Here is a 17,940-nt window from a genome sequence, read left to right as displayed (position 1 = left end):
GGGACCCAGAAATGGGAAAGATAAATCCCTCTGAGCACAAGCATTAAAGCTGGGCTAGGAGCTTGACTCGTGGTGTCATAGATAGAGATCTGAAGCCCAGCTCAAATGAGAGGAAGTATGCTTTGACTTTTGTTTCTGATATAATGATGACAACTATGACCAGATATTTGTTTTTCTTCTTAAATAGGATTCTTAGCTCTGGGTTGAGTGCTTTATGATTTATCATGTTCAAACCGTAACTTCATTCTCATTGCAATGTCAATCCTTGTAAATTGATGAGCATTTATGTAGGACCTAAAATGCTTCTGCTGCATGAATTTTTTGATCATGGAAAAGGAATATGGATTTGTTGATGATTTTTGAGATCCAGATTCATCATTATTAGTCCATAGATCTGCATATTCTCATCTGGGTGCAATGTTTATCAAATGAGGAAGAGATCAATTAAAATGTTGATGACATTTCACTACCGTGTGCGTTTTCTGCAATATGTCTATTATAAATAAATGTTTTGGAATGAATAAGTGGGGTTTTTTGTTGCTCAATATTATGCTTTTGGTAATTGTCTTGGGAGTTTGATTTTCTTTCCAAAATCCTGAAGATGATCATTCTCTAAGGTAGGAGAAATGGCATTACATAACTGCAGCTAAGGGCCCTTGGTCAGTATTGTTCTAAAGTATTTAGTCATATGCTGTTAGATAATTGAACATTTATTTTCCTTTCAAAATGTCGGTGAAGAAAAACATATGGGATGTTCTTGTCTTTGTTACAATAGGAAAACTGGGAAGGAAGTCATAGCATCAACGGAATTTGTGTAGCTCATATGTGCTGAATCTTTTTTATGTACTTTTTTTGTTTTTCTCTTTTGAATATAATTTGAACAAATATTTTCTTCCCTTTCTCACTGACATACTTGTTCAATATTTCTGGCTTATAGTTGCATTATCTGACTGTTCCTAAATTTCCTTTCTCCTTAATGCCAAGGTCCATACAGAGAATATTAAAATACCCTCCAACCAGAACATTGAGTGGAGATGAGAGGCAGCTCTTATGGAAATTTCGTTTCTCTTTGATGTCTGAAAAGAAGGCTCTCACAAAGTTCCTTCGTTGTGTGGAATGGAGTGACGTCCAGGTCAGCCTAATATAATCTTAGAAGTTAAGCAATAGATGATATTTGGATGAATTATTTTATCATGACTAGTTACAGTAACTTGGAAAGGGTGCATTCCCTATCCAGCTTAAGTTTTTCAATGGCAAAATATTAATTGTAAATATGATGGCATTAAAGTGCGGTGTGGAAGCCTCCCTCATAAACTAACTAATAAGGTGATAGTACCCCAATTTAAGTGCCCCATAGAGTAGATCATACTGCTCCTTGTGGGTGTAGGAATCTCATACTACCTTGGTTTTCATAAAAATATTGATGGGATGCTTTTGTTGTACTTTGTAAAGTAGAAGGTCTACTTCCTGTATTGAGAGTTGGGAAGTCTGAGGCACACTTCTGCAAAAGTCAAATATTAATTCCAAGGATTTTCAGCATGGAACTTTTTGCTTTTTGAGAATGTGAGAACTACTGATGTTTATATAGAGGCGTTTTTTCTTTTCTTTTGAAAGGGTATATATGAGGATGGCCATGGTCATTTACATGGAATTGGAAACATGAATTTGGGGTGTTACTGGGTACTGGATATGTTTGAGACCTATGGATGTTTTTTGTCTCCCTTCCCTTCATATATTAACTGTTTTCCAGTTTCTTGTTATTTTACATATAAATGCATTGTAATTATCTTAGTTTGGCTGAAAGTTTAACGTCCAACTAATCACATGCTTTGAATTTATCTTTTAATTGATTTGAGTTACTTAAATGGTCATCTTGTTATCTCTTGTTCTCCTTCTTTTTTATCTTTATTTCTTTGTGTTAATAAGATTGTGATAACATTATTACTTTGTAATGTTCATTTGACCACAGGAAGCAAAACAAGCTCTGGAACTGATGGGAAAATGGGAAATGATTGATGTCTGTGATGCGCTGGAACTCTTATCTCCTGTTTTTGAAAGTGAAGAGGTAATTTGGATGCATATTTTAGTGCAGAGCTATGTTTTCTTTCCTAAATGTTGTTAAAATATTAAGTGCCTTTTTGTCTTTCGTGGTGCAATGGTAAATTTTAAGGAGTACCATCTCAAACCTAGACTTAATTCTTACTCATGCTCTGGTCGGCACGTCCATATTACCTCTCATTTAAAAAACCGTTGCACATGTTTAGCTGCCTTTTCTCTGTCATTTCCTGGTGTAATGTTAAATTTTACCGGCTACCATCACAAACTTAGAATGACTCCTTACATATGCTCTAGTAGTTATGCCCATGTTACCTTTCTTTGATTGACCATATGTATTAAGATTTCTAATTCCTAGTAATGAAAATTATGAACTATAGCAATACGAAAGCTTTAGCTGGGTAGGCTGAATTTTGCCCACAGCAAGGCTTTGGGATTCTGGCAATTAAATTAGCAGTAATCTCAGGTTTTTTACATTTAATATAATTTTAGAAAAAAATTGCTACTAAAGCTTGTGACTCTGGCAGTTGGGTTGACAGTAATCTGAGGTATATTTTACATTTATATAGCATAGATTTTTGTGCTACTAAGGAAATGGGATCTCCATAGTAGTGGATGATTTTGGATATTTTCACTTGTCGTAAGTTGTTCAGCCATATTTGACCTTTTGTACTGCACAATTTGCGAAGCAACAGTGCTTTGCTGTTGGGGGGGAAAAAAAAAATTGAATCTGTTTATACTTGCTTGGGCTTCTAATGATTCATCCATTTCACACGGGCTAGGGGTCTCATGCTATAGTTGACCTTTTGCTTTGTATTTCAGTGATGATAACCATTCAAAGATGTTAAGTCTCTTTCTTAGAACAATCATGGGTGAACAAATGCTGGTAAGATTGCTAGAACAGGGATTTGGAAGCTACAGTAGAGTGGATGAGATTTTAGTCTTTCATGCAAGAGACCAGTTCATCCATGCTCTTGATCCTTGACATAATAGCAAAGCCTCTTTAAACAATCAATCAAGACTGAAGACTTTGATTTTTGCCGCCTCTAACTTTATGTCCTTGTACCATTAAGATAATCTTGTGCTTTGTCCTCATTTCAAGCCCAAAGGGCTTTCACTTAAGAGATATATGCCAAACCCTTCATGGGCCTTATTTTCACACAAGTCCTTGACATATCTAAACTTATACTGTTTTATCCTCAATATTAATTGAATGCTTATTAATGTAAGGACATGCATGTAATGCTGCCACCTAATCAAGTGTTTGTTAAACTTGAAATGCCAATGCGCCCACTTCTTCTGGCGCTAGCATAGATGCATTACGACATAATTACAACCTTTTGTTTTATTGGTATCAGGCCTTACTCTACTACTACTTTTCAGGTCCGTGCTTATGCAGTTAGTGTTCTTGGAAGAGCTGATGATGAAGAGCTTCAGTGTTACTTGCTTCAATTGGTTCAGGCTCTTCGATTTGAGCGCTCTGATAAATCTTGCCTTTGTCATTTCCTTGTTGAGCGTGGTATGTGCATGAGGCCCTTAGAGTAAGCTCAAGTGTTTCTTTTATCTTATAGCTTCTCGGCTGAAGTGAGCCTTACTTAAACTTCAACAGCGTTACGCAATATTGAATTGGCCAGCTTTCTTCGCTGGTATGTAACTACTGAAGTCTTCGATCCTGTATACGCCAAACGGTTTTATTGCACATATGAGATTCTGGAGGAGAATATGCTGAAGGTGTGGCCTTGTATGAATTATTAGTATCTTTGTATTTGTTGTAATAATTTTCACTTTCCAAATTTCAGTGCATTCCATCATGCTTATTATCATGTTAAGCTGCTTGATATCTTCCTTTTCCTCCTCTCTCTTCATTTGCAAGTTCGACATAATAGCAAAGCCGTTTCTACTTCTTTGCTGTTCCAATATCCTTTCACTAGAGACCTAGGATTATGTGAAACCTTTTGTTTTTTTTCAATGAATCTGAAGTTTTTTCTTATTCCCTGAATAAGTGAATTTTCTTTAATAAATTGATTTCAAAATGTAGAGCTTGGAGATGCCAGCAGATATGCTTTTACTCAAAAATATAAAAATATAATGAAATCAGAAAGTCAATTAGACATCACAGAACCTCTTCTTCTTCTTCTTTTTCGGGGTGGGGTGGGGGGTGGCTTAAAGGAGTCCAGTTAACACTATCCTTGCAACATATTGATCTTCTTGGTGAGATTTTCAAGTGACACTATCCTTGCAACATATTGATCTTCTTGGTGATATTTTTAACCTATTAACGGTGATGGAAAATGCTGGTCTGAGTTAGTATTCGTTCATTCTGGAGTTCATTGATGACATTTTCTTTGAAATAGGCGGCTATTGGTGTGAATGGAGAGGAGGATGGGATTAAATTGTGGCATAGTTTGGTGCGTCAGACAGAATTAACTGCTCAGTTGTGTTCAGTCTCAAGAGAAGTAAGAGGTACCCGTGGCAATACCCAAAAGAAGATTGAAAAGCTTAGAGAAGTACTTTCTGGGATTTTTAGTGAACTTACCTATTTTGAGGAGGTATATCCTTATCATGATGCTCTTTGTTGTTATCATTTTCTAAACATTCTTTTTTACATCGTTGAATGATATGTCACCAGGAAACTCGTGTAATTTTAGTCTCTTGATTTAATCCACACTCTTTTTTATGTCAATTGAATTTTAGACAGTTCCTCAAGTTATGTTATCAAACAAATATCGGGGTGCTCTTTTGATTGTAGCCTATACGTTCACCCTTGGCACCGAATGTCCTCATCACTGGGATCATACCATCAGAGTCATCAATATTTAAGAGCGCATTGCATCCTTTGCGACTTACCTTTAGAACAGCAAATGGGGGTACTTGTAAAATCATGTTTAAAAAGGGTGATGATATTCGGCAGGACCAGTTGGTAATCATACAGACTCTTGCTCTTTCTCCCACGTGTGTGGAGATGAATATTTAAGGGGAAAAAAGTAGTTAGTTTGGTTTAACGTCTCCTTTTTCTAGGTTGTTCAAATGGTTTCACTCATGGATCGATTGCTAAAGTTAGAAAATCTTGATCTGCACTTAACGCCATACAAAGTTCTTGCAACTGGACAAGATGAAGGCATGTTGGAATTCATTCCATCTCGTTCATTGGCACAGGTACGATTTTTGAATTCTTGTAGTAGCGTGCAGAAGCTGCTTTATCTTTCTGTCACAGGTTGTTTGAAATTTTTACTCTTTTATATTGATATTTAGATATATGCAACATCTATCACTAGAAATTGTGTTCTATCTTGATCCATCATTATACTTGTGTTTGTCTTGGATTTTATTATTGTCTTAAACAAGTTTTGTTCCCCACCTTTTATTGTTATTTGCAAAACTATGATTTTGGTGTTTAATAATTGGTTCCATTGGTTGTAGAATTACGTTCTTTCTATTCCCAAACTAATATATAGTCCTTTCATTCTAGATCCTGTCAGAGCATCGTAGTATTATAAGCTATTTGCAGAAGTTTCATCCTGATGACCAAGGTCCTTTTGGCATTACAGCTGCCTGTCTTGAAACATTTATTAAAAGCTGTGCTGGCTACTCTGTTATCACATATATACTTGGGATTGGAGACAGGTGATTGTTAATTTCAGTCCAATCATATTACTTTCCATCTAGAATAGTTTACCATAATCCTTTAAATACTCCAATCTTGTTTTTCTTTGTGATGCAAACACTTCTTATTAGGGTTTCAATTTTTTGTTCTTTGGGTAACAAGGGTTTCAATTTACAATTAGGGTTTACTGCTTAGAATTTGAAATATATATATATATATAATTCTTTTTAATGACCAAAGTTAATACTCGGTTTTGAGAAAGTTGCACTACTTTCCTAAAAGAAGTTTAGGTAAAAATTCAAAGAGGCTCGGGGGAAATCACATTTAAGGACTTAGATTTTGTAAATTTAGAGCACAGAATCTTAAAAATTGTTATTATTTCCGATGACCAAAGTTACCACTCAGTTTTAAAAGTTGTATCTTTCCTAAAATTTGGTCCTTTGATATATAATTGACGAAGTCTATGTCCTCAGATGTAATTTTCTCTATCTTTTATATATCAATTGCTATTGCCATTTATATATTTATTTATTTTTTTGATGCAAATTGCTATTGCCATTTATATTGTTCAACAAATTGAAAACATGGAATATAAGATTCCTTCCCCAAATTTCAGTTGAGAAGGCTCAGGTAGATTCGCTAATGTTACTGAACCTATATAATTTTGAAATTTGTTTGCTTTCCCACTTGAAGTGAATCGTTTTGAGTTTATTTTGATTGATAGGCATTTAGACAACCTCCTCCTTAGAGATGATGGACGTCTTTTCCATGTTGATTTTGGCTTCATTCTCGGGCGAGATCCTAAGCCATTTCCACCTCCAATGAAGCTTTGCAAGGAAATGGTTGAGGCTATGGGGGGAGCTGAGAGGTAAAGCCCACATTAAGATTATTCATTTTAGATTCAAGATGGTGATTGCATCATGTGTTTGGTTAAAAAGTGTATTGTTGATTGCTTTCTCTCCCCGCAGCCAGTATTATACAAGGTTCAAGTCCTATTGTTGTGAAGCATACAACATTCTTCGCAAATCTAGTAACCTAATTTTGAACTTATTTTATTTAATGGCGAGTTCCAATATTCCTGACATTGCTTCTGATCCTGAAAAAGGAATTCTGAAGGTAAGCTCATTCTTGCTCAAACATCACGCAGTCAAAAATGCTCTTTGGTTTCTGACAGTATTTAGAATTCTGTTGCTATACAGCTTCAGGAGAAGTTTCGGTTAGACTTGGACGATGAAGCTAGTATACATTTCTTCCAGGATCTTATCAATGAGAGTGTTAGTGCATTGTTTCCTCAGATGGTTGAGACCATTCATCGCTGGGCTCAGTATTGGCGCTAACCCCATTATTATCAACTCAAAGTTCAAACTGGTGAGCTTCATTGTCACTTGAGTTCTCTTCTTAAAAGATTAATATTAGGACATATTGTTGGCGACTGCGTGAAAGGTGATAGGTTTTTTTTTTTTTCCTCTTTTAATGGTTTACTTTTCTGGTGAATTCCCGGTGCCTAGGCGTCTCTTGTTTTCGTCTTAACAAACTCAAATGGAGAGAGGGTCTTCCTCCCACGCCTTCCTGACATTTTCTCCCTTGTTTGCAGCTTCGCATGTCCGGAGGCTTCTGAATTCTGCATTTATTCTTGGAACTTCATCAGCCGGAAGGCAGTGAGTCTGTCTGTTACTGTATATAATATATAGTTTCTTTCATTCTCCTGGCTAAATTAATATGAAGACGCCAGCTTAGCTTAATTTCTGTGTCGTCCTCTAGCTAAAGTCCGCTTAGGTTGAATCGAATTTCTCATTGGCGTAGTAATTGTTTATTTAGTGAATTATGATCTTGTACTTCATGCACTCTCCTGTCATGGGATGATGTTATGGACTTTTCAATTGGAAGTAGGGCAAATATATAGTATGATAGCTACATAATGTTGAGTTGTTAAAAAAGCGCAATGACCTGTTTTTACAATTATTCAGATAAGAGTAGCTTTCTTAACATGCATTTTTTCACTAGTAGTATTCATTTTTTTTTTTTAATTTTGGAATGGAAAAGGGGCAAAAAAGAACGGATTAAGATTGTAAAAAATCTAACCAGCCAAATTTGGTTGGGATCATCTGTCATGTGGAGCTGGGTGAAGTTGAGTGAGAGGCAAAAAACATCGTTGGCTACCTTAGATCATCATTAATTTAAAAGAATCTATAGATGTCACGTTGGTTTGACATTGATTTAAAACAGTGGAACACTGATTCTTAAAAAATTGGTTTTATGTTAATTTTGATATTGGCTCTTATAGAAATTTTTGTGCGACAGCATATTTTTGTATGAATTAGTAAAATAACATAGATTGATGTATAAACTAAGAGTGACTGTCTTGTTCTGTGATCTATGCCCCTTGGCAGGACAGGGACGTTGATTTTTTTTCCTAACGGAAACTCCCAGGTAGCGCTCAAATTTATCATAGAATTGTAAATGACATGAAAATTAAATGGAAACACCTACTAATAAGGAAGAATGACAGGAAAAGAAGCTAGAAATTATAAATCTCAAATCAGGTTTGTTAACATAATTTTATTTGATATTAACAAGTCTAAATTTGTAGATGACAACAAATTTTTGTTGACATTCCTTATTTGGTATTTTCAAAATTCCAGTTTTTTTTGTCATTGTCCCTGTTAATAATGAAAAATAGGCATACAAAAATGTTAGATAAAAAGTTAACATTTTTTGAAATTTAATCTGCTATATCATGATCACATCTTTTTTGTCAAAGGATATTCCCCTTTTGATGTAATTTTTTCTTCAAAATATATATATATATAAAGGTCATAAAATTTTTAATTAGTGGTATCATTTATAAATTATGGACTGCCCAAGCAACTTTTCATATCATGTATTGTATATCAAAAATGTATTTGGTTTCCTAAAAACATGTCAGGTTGAAAAACCCCAACTAGTCGAAGTTGTTCTAGCTTAACAACAGGTTTCGAGTTTGAGGTGTAGGAATAAGAGGCCAATGTCTCCCTCATACAAGGCCAACAAAACCCAAATCCAGATTAGTCTGGGTTTATTGAGTGCCCTGTGAATAGGGGCTAGCCTAAGATACAGGATGTGAAAGCAATAAAAACATGTCAGGTTGAAATGGTAAACAGTCTCATCATGTAAAAAGAAGAACAAAAATTTAAATCTTAAGAAGTGCACTTATACCTGAGAATACCCTGACTCATACCAAAAAAGAAATGTATTTGGTTCTATAAAAAGAAATGTGTTTACTCTACATAAAAATTTGAACTCCACAAGTTATAATTTATTTTTGAGTTAATATAATTTTTGTTGCTTTAAGTTTGTTCTCATTTAGTTTTGATTTTTTAAGTTTTAAACTATAAGTTTTGGTCCCTCAAAAAATAAAATCGTTCAGATTTTTATTGAATTATAGGGATGAATATTTTTTATGAAAAGAAACTTAAGGGACTAAAATATATAATTTAAAAATTAAAAAAACCAAAATCAAAATAAAAACAAACTTGAGAGACAAAAATTTATATTGACTTTTTATTTTTTGATGGGGGAGGATAACATCAATTCATACTCATATGTTTTCCTAGGATTATTTATAGATTTCAACACATTTGTGTAACCAAAAAAAAAAATTTAAGAGTTAATTTTTTCTCTCATTGATTTAACTCATTTATAATTTAGTTTTCTTAATTATGACTTGATGTGACGCAGTTTTTAAATTTTTAACTTGTTTATGACTCAGTCCTTCATTTTTTTATTTTTTATTATTATTTTTATCATTTATAATTTAATTATACTGAGAAAACACCCCTCCAATTTGATTCTGCCTGTACTTTTTTTATAATTCAACTAGCACGGGCTACCCGGCGCAATGCACATGATGCATTAACTTCACATATCTAATTCTGAGATTTAGACACAACATAATTAATATTTTCACCAAACAAAAAGATCAATTCAAAAAATGAGTACACTACTACCCAGAAAAATGTTTATCACAGGTTAAAAAAGACTTCCCTGTAAACAAATGTTGTTAGTTATATCTTCACTGAGAGAAGAGCTAAGGAACAAACTAAACGACAATATTCATTTATCAAATTTTTAACCCAACATCGTCATCTCTTGTAGCCGTTCTGTGATTTGGAAAAAAAATATAATTCAAGCTAATATGAAATACTGAACAATACTACCTGTGCCTTTTTCATGTTCACGAGGTCTTACATCGTTTAACACCTATAATTTTTCAATCATTAAGGTCCAATATTTTGCATTTATTATATACCAATCCAAGTCAAGAATGAAAAATCACATTTTTCCCGAACAGAGAAAATAAATGAAAATGTAACATCTATAGCCTATGATCTTGTTTTTATAGGGTTGCACAAAACAGTATCAAATCATTCTTACTAATTAAAATAACTCAATGAGAGGAAGAACAAAAGTGATAATATGTATCAAATCCTTTTGATGATGCACAACTTGTCCAAACATACAACACATTACAAAAGATTTTCACAAGCAAGCAAATCCTACAAGATAATTTTGTGCTGATTTTCCACCCTTGGAAATATCAGAACTTTTGTATTCTCAAAATTAATCCTCTTTTCAAGAAACTTCAGCCAACCATCTTACTTTGTGAGTGCTTAAGATAAAGATCTGGACAATGACAGAATTATATGTCATATAAATAAGAAACTTAATAAATTTAATAACTTATATCATAGCAGATTTTTCAGTTATACATATCCTGCAAGATAAGTGTGTGTCGATCTCCCACTCCACAACTCTGAAAACACCATTTCATTGAGGACGACCCCTAAAATTTGGGGAAAAAAAGGAACTGATAAACTTAAACAACTCTTTCTTTCCTACTAGATCAACCTCTACAAATAAAAAATATGAAACAAAAGATACATGAATTTAACATATAACGAATTTACCAATTATTTCTTAGGTAACTTTTACGGGAAAAAACCATGACAGTGGTTCAATTAGGCTAAATAATAAAAAATAAAAAAATTATGAATTCAACTCTAAACAAAATTTCTTCACCTCTCCACGTGAACAAACTTCTCAATAAACTGAGGACTTCCAATCTGCCACGCCTTAATGATATTCATAAGTCTTACACAACAACTACCCCACCTATTTCGTATTGCTATAGTTCATCAGCAAACAAATTCTGATAGACTTAACATTTCATAAATTTAAAAGCAAGGAATATTTGAGCAAATGTAAGGAAAATCTAATTTACATGTCTGCTTGATGCTGCATTTTAAAGAGAACAATGATTACAAATACAAACCCATAATCCAACACGTCATATGATATGCAAATTTTATCATTCCATGTATATTAGGAATTCATTACAGTCATGAGAAATTCCATTACCTACAAAAATAGCACTAAATCTAAGGATCAAGGGACCGCATATGTGAACATACAGTAGAGACTCTTAATAGATGAAACTTCTTTTCAATAGGCCCTGCAAAGAACTCTGCAATGTCAAAACAATTAACTACAATGTCAAATAAAAAAACTAACGTGAAGTCCATTGACACTAGTCCATTCAGTCCTTCCAATAAAACTCAAACTACAACATGATGTGAAACAAAGACCACCAAGCACAACATATGAGCTAGCATCTAAAAAAGCGGTGCTTGAATAAAGCAAAATTCTATCAATAGCACCTAATTACTGGAGCGCCCAAATAGAAGTTCTGGATATACTTGCATCAAAATAATCATCATTCACTCAATAGGACTCTCTTTACATAAGACTCCTTTTCATTGGCGGCAAATTATTACATTCACTCAATTATCTTTTCTTCCTAACTATCAAAGATCACAAATTGTTGCACCATTTTAGCCAAGCAAAAACACAGAATAGAGAGGATATACCCGAAAAAGAAAAGCACAACCCACACAAAAATTTCTCACGTGCATTTTAACAAACACCTATCAAGCAAACATATTTTAGAGCATTTTATATTCTATCCTCCCCCTATATTTCAATCTAGAAGAACCAAGCATCAGGCAGCATAACACCATATTTGATTCTCCACGGATAGCGACTTCAACTTCTCTTCCAGAGCCCAGTTCAACTTCCCAATCTTGGCTATCTCTTCTTCCTCCGTCCTTAACCTCTTTATCATTCCTGTCTTAATTGCCTCTAAAATCCTCCTTGCTTGCCTCTTTCGCTTCTCCTCTCAGTCCACTTGATACTTTCCATCTGTAACCAATAGGTTTGGTGAAGAAATGAAGAAAATGAGGGAGAAAGAGTACAAATTAAGAAAGTTTGAATTTTGAATGTGAAGAGGGAAAATATTAAAATGAGCGGGGTAAAACAACCTGACTCACTTCATGGAGACTGAAAAATAAGGCAAAATAGTTTTTATACTTTCACACGCAACAGAAGAGAGAAAATCAGAAAATTAAAAACTAAAGAAGTTCATCCCGACAGAGAGTCATATCCACAAGTTGACACTATTCATTTAGGTGGTACTGTTCATGGCACAGTGAAATGAGTGAGGAGCCGTTGTGAATAAGAAAATGGCTCAGTTTGATTTTGATTTTTATTTATTATATATATAGATCCTACTTAGCATAACTGTTACATAATTTGGAATTATTGTTTTTTTTTCCTGTATTTGATTTCATCTTATTAATGTTTAGATTAATTTAAATTAAACGTATGTGAAAATATGCAGCTCTTCAGATATTGAAATTCAATTGAAATATTAAAAAATCAACCACACAGCCAGCTCGCCAGAACCATAAAATAAGTACTGGCGTCAGATTAATAAAAGGTTGTCGCGTTTGGAAGCTTCTGATCAAATCTCACATTCCAACTTTTTTTTCCGATCCAGGGTAATTCCGTAATTTAACTAACTCTTATGGACAAACAATTCCGTACCCGTGCCCCTCTGCCATAAAACCCCTCATATTGGCATTGGCCCAAAGCGTTCACCCCTCGCGTGTCTCTCGTTCTCTGCGATTTATTTTAGTAGATCCCTTAAGCGCACATCTCTCAAGGTAAATTTTGTATCCAAGGTCACAGCTTCTGTTTCATCAGTCCCCTCAACCTTTTGGAATATCGGTTTTGAAGTTTCTTTCCTTGTTGTTTTCTCCTTTGGATTTTTGCATTCCACAAGTGTTTATGGCGTTTATTATTTCGGGAATACGAGTTTTAAGTTCATTATTGAATTTCAGTTGGATTTTCCGATGGAATGAAGTTTCTATTGAGGTTTTTTATTGGTATTTTCAGTATTTGGCTTTTTTATTGTTCTCTCCCTGTGTTGATCTGATTATTGTGGAAACGGACTGTTTTGATCTTTTTGTTTTCTCAATATTGTAATGAATCCGGCAGGATATCTTCGAATGCCATGTTAACATCGTAATTTTGATCGGTGCGATCCATTCCCGTTGCCATCAAAAGATTATGCGATGCGAATTGTGAACCATGTTGTATGACGCTGTGGTCTCATTAGCATGAGATCTGGCCAAATCAAGTGGCATTAACTTGATTTTCCTTTGACGACTCCGCTTGGTTAGATTCCCCGCAACAATTAGGATGCTTTACAAGTTTAAGACAGATTTGTCTTTGATAAAATAAAATTTACCACTTGGAAGCTTGCTTCTAAAATGTTCTATCGGGTTGATGTTTTATGCATGGGTATATGTAGGGGTCCGCCGTTTGAAGGAGAAATGGGACTGACATTTACGAAGCTTTTCAGTCGGCTTTTTGCCAAAAAGGAAATGCGAATTCTCATGGTGGGTCTTGATGCTGCTGGTAAGACCACCATCTTGTATAAGCTCAAGCTTGGGGAGATCGTTACTACAATTCCTACCATTGGTAAGTTTCTGAACTGTACTTGCTGTTAAGTTAAAGTTTTATTTTAAGAGCTGTATGCTTTTTGTATTTGGACAACCTTGTCCTTTTATTTTTTTATGTGGGGAGAAACATTAGACGAGGGGCGATGGGATTGGTAAATCCCCATTTGAGCCGTTTTGAATTCCCACACAAAGGTGCTTCTAACGGATGCACTCCAATGCCCCTCCTTTTATATTTTCTTGTAACTGGTTTTTGTTGATATGTTGATAAGCTTTCTTGAAATCATGATGTGTTACACATGGCCCGTTAGCAGCAGATCAGGAGCCATGGAGAAACCTTGAAAAGTGAATGCTAAAATTGTAGATGATTCGGCCACTTTAGATTTTAGTCATGCCACCAAATATTGGATAGTTGACATGAGATCCAACATGCAACTTGTTGCACCATTAATTCAGTAAATACTCTTGATTGATTATCATACTCATTGTAATTTTACTGGTAAGTTTTGAACGGATCTTTGGTTTGAAATTTTAAATATTCAATTTGCATCAGCATGATATCCTTTATTTATGAGTTACCTGTTCATGTAGAAGTTCAAGGATGAGTTGTCTAATTCCCAACGTCATACTTGATCATTGGATATATGGCTGGCATGTTTTATTCAAGTTAGTCTAATACTAAAGGTATACATTAGGCGCTACACTATAAGTTACAATAACTTGAGGTTAGAGGCTCCAAGTGAAAAAGGAGAAGTCTTGATTGGGTAAAAAGGTTTGGAAGCCAAAGTAAAGAAGTTTATTTCCTAGAAAGTATGAAGTTGTTAGTGAAGCGGGCGTATTTACTATCTATTTTCAGAATTGGAAAAGAGAGGTTTAGAAGGTTTACAAGTTCAAGAGAGAAATGTGCTGCTTGAATTTGTTGAAGCAAAACACATCGGCTAGGTTTAAAGAGAAAGAGGAGCTGCAGAGCATTGAGCAGTGACAGAATCAGCTTGAGGAACAAGCAAGGCTAAAGTGATATTATCGCCTTTCCTTCCTTTTGTCTATTTAGTGGTTCCTTGCAGCAATTCTACCTGCAATAGGTTCTATTTCATATTGCCAAACACAACCCCCCCCCCCAAAAAAAAGAAAAAAAAAAGGAAAAAAAAAGAACACCCACAAAAGGGAAAATAGTGAAGTATATATTTGTTTGTCTCTTTCTTTTCTGTTCTCTTCCACTTCAGAAAAGTGTACGGGCATACATAATTTTATGTAAGAGTTATGGTTGAGTGAAAGTAAAAAATTTTGCTTGATTGATTGTTTTGGAGATACAAATATTGGCTAGTGTACATTACAGCGGAAGCTGCTTCCATATGCATGGGCACACATAATTTGATAGCATTTGGTTGTCAATTCCGAGTTTAGTTTGCACTTTTGAGGGTTGAGTAGGTCTTTATTGTGGCTGATCATCCAGACTGATTTATTCTTCTCCTTCCTTGATCTTACTGTAGCGATTCTAATATTATTGTTTTGATTCCTGTGCATGTGAAGTGTTTTTTTAGTATCATATATATCAGCCTGAACATTTGTGATGCCTTTGTGTAAACCCCCCCCCCTCCCCGACTAAATACCCCTTTTTTTACGGGCTTTTCCAACACTCTTTTTCAGGGTTTAATGTGGAGACCGTTGAATACAAGAATATTAGCTTCACTGTTTGGGATGTTGGTGGTCAGGACAAGGTGTAAACTTTGATCCCTCTTCATTCTTTTTTATATTGATAGATGTGCATGATACGTAGGCCACTTCTATCTCACTGCCAAACAATACAAAATTTTTACCGTTTTTAAATATTCTTGTCCTGGAGGCTGATGGCTTGATATTTATTTTTTTTTCATTTAATGTTTTGCAGATTCGTCCCTTGTGGAGGCATTACTTCCAGAATACACAGGGCCTTATATTTGTTGTGGACAGCAATGATAGGGACAGAGTCGTTGAAGCAAGAGATGAGTTGCACAGAATGTTGAATGAGGTACCTCTGTCAGCATTTACCTTTACCTACTGTGATGTGACTCCATGTTGTTAATACATTAGTCTAGCAATTGATGTTAGCTTGCTCTGAGTGGTTTTCTGTTGATTATGGGGGAAGTTTAAAATGTTTTATTTCCTTTAATTATCTTTCAGGATGAACTCAGAGATGCAGTATTGCTTGTATTTGCTAACAAACAAGATCTTCCCAATGCAATGAATGCTGCTGAGATCACTGATAAGCTGGGTCTCCACTCTCTCAGGCAGCGCCACTGGTAAAGAATTTGACCACCTTATTGTCATTTATCATTAATAGGATTAGCGATCCTGATCAGGACTATTGTTTTACGATCTTTCCAGGTATATCCAGAGCACCTGTGCAACTTCTGGGGAAGGCCTTTATGAGGGTTTGGATTGGCTTTCCAACAATATAGCCAACAAGGTAGCTACTATTCCTTCCCTCCGCAATATTGATTAAAAACAATGCTTAATGATGGATGGAGGGTTTTGGATATTTCGTTAGTTTAGAGTGGTGGCAAAGTTCATGCTGTATGCCTCTATGCTTGCATGTGATCTTCACCTTGACTAGTTAACATTTAAATGTGCCATGTGGTGATTCTTACCTGATTTTTCTATCACAACAGGCCTGATGCTCTTTCGGAGTCTTATTGTGGGAGTAATTCTGGATGCAGGGGTGAATATTATCTAGCTTTTTTTTTTTTGGGCTTTTTCGATATAAGAAAAACAGAATCTCTTGAGAGATAAATTGGTTTTGTGTTTATCTTCTGTGGTGTAGTAGGACTCAGTGGCTAAAGCTGTTGTAGAAATTTGTTTTCATGATGGGGGATATGTGATACCTGAGCTTTATATTTGGGTTTGGCTGCAATGTTTGTAACTCTCATGGAAACTAATTCAATGCGCCATCCCTTTTCTGAAAACTGTTATCATAACTGCCGCTTCTGCAATTACCGCCCTATGGTCTGTGAAGATGGGGATTATATAATGCTTAATCATCGAGCCTTTTCATGGAGCCGTTGGTGAGTTCTCTTGCACTCTTACACTGCACATATGACTCGCTGCAGGGGATCCAAGCCCTTAAAATCCTTGCAATTCAGTCCTTCTGTTCAGATTTGTTCTCACCCTCCACCAAACTCAAACCCCTTCAGATTTTCACACTTTTAAGTCGTTTAGCTTTCTCCCTTGTCAACGAAACAACAAAAAAAAGTTCTCTCCCTCCCTCACTCTTCTCCCATGCATGTCTATTCCATGTCTGACACACAATATCCTCGAACACGCATAAACAAACCCAAAAAAAAAGGAGTAAGATTTTACCAGTGAAAAAAAAAAAGATTGAACCAACCGGTTTAATTAGAAAACCAATAAACCAATCAATAGTTCGGTTTGGTTTAAGTAATAAGCTGGCTAGTAATTGAATTAGTGTCAACTCGATTAAATTGGAGTAAACTAATAAAAATTGGTGATGAATCGGTTTGGATAGTCATGTTATTATTGTTTTTATTTTTTTTATTCAGTTTTTAATAGTAATTTTGATATTAATAATTATTAATTTTAGTTATTGAGAAATTGTAAAGATCAAGATTCTCAATATTATATTTTTATCAAATTATTGTTATATTTCTTTATATTTTGTTATTAGTAATTATTAATGTTATATTTTGTTATTTTTAATTAAATTATATTATTTTAATATGACTAATTTAATTTTGAGTTGATTTACTGAGTCTTTGAACCACTATTCTAATTGATTTAGTATTTAGTCTGATATTTTGTTTCTTGGATTTTACTTACTTTTCTATGTACCAAGTCTACTTCTAAAGTCCATTTCTCTTCGTTCCTTCTACCTATATTCTCATAATGAAAAGTGGGCAGTGGCACGCAACAAGCCCAAGCAAACTTGAACAATGAGAACAAACAACGATTGAGCATGTATTAATGCTGCAGTGGCCTTGAAGTAGTTTGCCGGGACCTGAGAAAGGAAACATCAATATATCAATATTTATATATGGCAAAAAATATATTTTATACATAATAGAATATATAAGAAATCAATATTCATCAAATCACATTATCCCAAATCATGAAAAGCGCAGCCTATTTTAGACTTGATATAAAGCATTGAGATGATATCTAGTCTAGAGACTTGGAAGGGGGGGGGGAGTTGGGAGGAGCAAATAATTTTTCTTTCTTTCTTTTTTTTATATGAAAAGTCAAAAATATAATTGGTGATCATATAAAATAATGAGTTATCTGATGTAGTGACAGTGAACCAATTAAATTAATGAAGCACGGAAGATATGTCGTGTGATATAATGCAAGGTTGGCGACTTCCCACTGGACAAGTTCAAATAGTTAAATCCCATTAAAAATGATAGAAAAATAAACAAATTCTTCCGAGTGTTTAAATAGTTATATCATTGT

General features: G+C 34.6%; 2 protein-coding genes across 2 annotated transcripts; both read left to right on the top strand.

The window, feature by feature from the left end:
- Window positions 1–5: 5 nt before the first annotated feature.
- LOC114731269 (phosphatidylinositol 3-kinase, root isoform-like) lies at window positions 6–7,602 on the top strand (the record flags this gene model as incomplete). The annotated part of the gene is given in 13 exon segments (XM_028918413.1): window positions 6–115; window positions 985–1,132; window positions 1,970–2,065; window positions 3,439–3,574; window positions 3,665–3,786; window positions 4,410–4,604; window positions 4,805–4,975; window positions 5,074–5,211; window positions 5,525–5,679; window positions 6,384–6,527; window positions 6,628–6,775; window positions 6,859–7,027; window positions 7,254–7,602. Coding segments are annotated over 12 exon segments (1,701 nt in total), but the record flags the coding sequence as incomplete, so codon positions are not given.
- A 5,005-nt stretch (window positions 7,603–12,607) lies between these two features.
- LOC114731267 (ADP-ribosylation factor 2) lies at window positions 12,608–16,439 on the top strand. The gene is made up of 7 exons (XM_028918410.1): window positions 12,608–12,699; window positions 13,350–13,519; window positions 15,145–15,215; window positions 15,386–15,505; window positions 15,658–15,776; window positions 15,862–15,943; window positions 16,146–16,439. Exons 2-7 carry the CDS (start codon window positions 13,372–13,374, stop codon window positions 16,149–16,151), a joined length of 546 nt encoding a protein of 181 aa, XP_028774243.1. The 5' UTR covers window positions 12,608–12,699; window positions 13,350–13,371; the 3' UTR covers window positions 16,152–16,439.
- The last annotated feature ends 1,501 nt before the right edge of the window (window positions 16,440–17,940 follow it).

This window comes from Neltuma alba, unplaced genomic scaffold, assembly GCF_004799145.2.
Source record: "Neltuma alba isolate B1F8T4 unplaced genomic scaffold, ASM479914v2 tig00012816_pilon, whole genome shotgun sequence".
In the NCBI taxonomy this organism is placed as follows: Eukaryota; Viridiplantae; Streptophyta; class Magnoliopsida; order Fabales; family Fabaceae; genus Neltuma; species Neltuma alba.
Note: the sequence above shows the minus strand (reverse complement) of the source record. Positions and strands in the feature narration are given on the sequence as shown.

What these genes read in the sequence shown, in the direction of transcription:
- LOC114731267 (XM_028918410.1), top strand. Translation starts at nt 13,372, where the DNA reads ATGGGACTGACATTTACGAAGCTTTTCAGTCGGCTTTTTGCCAAAAAG. An exon ending in TACTACAATTCCTACCATTG is followed by an intron (nt 13,520 to 15,144) that starts GTAAGTTTCTGA and finishes ACTCTTTTTCAG; the next exon opens with GGTTTAATGTGGAGACCGTT. An exon ending in TCTCTCAGGCAGCGCCACTG is followed by an intron (nt 15,777 to 15,861) that starts GTAAAGAATTTG and finishes CGATCTTTCCAG; the next exon opens with GTATATCCAGAGCACCTGTG.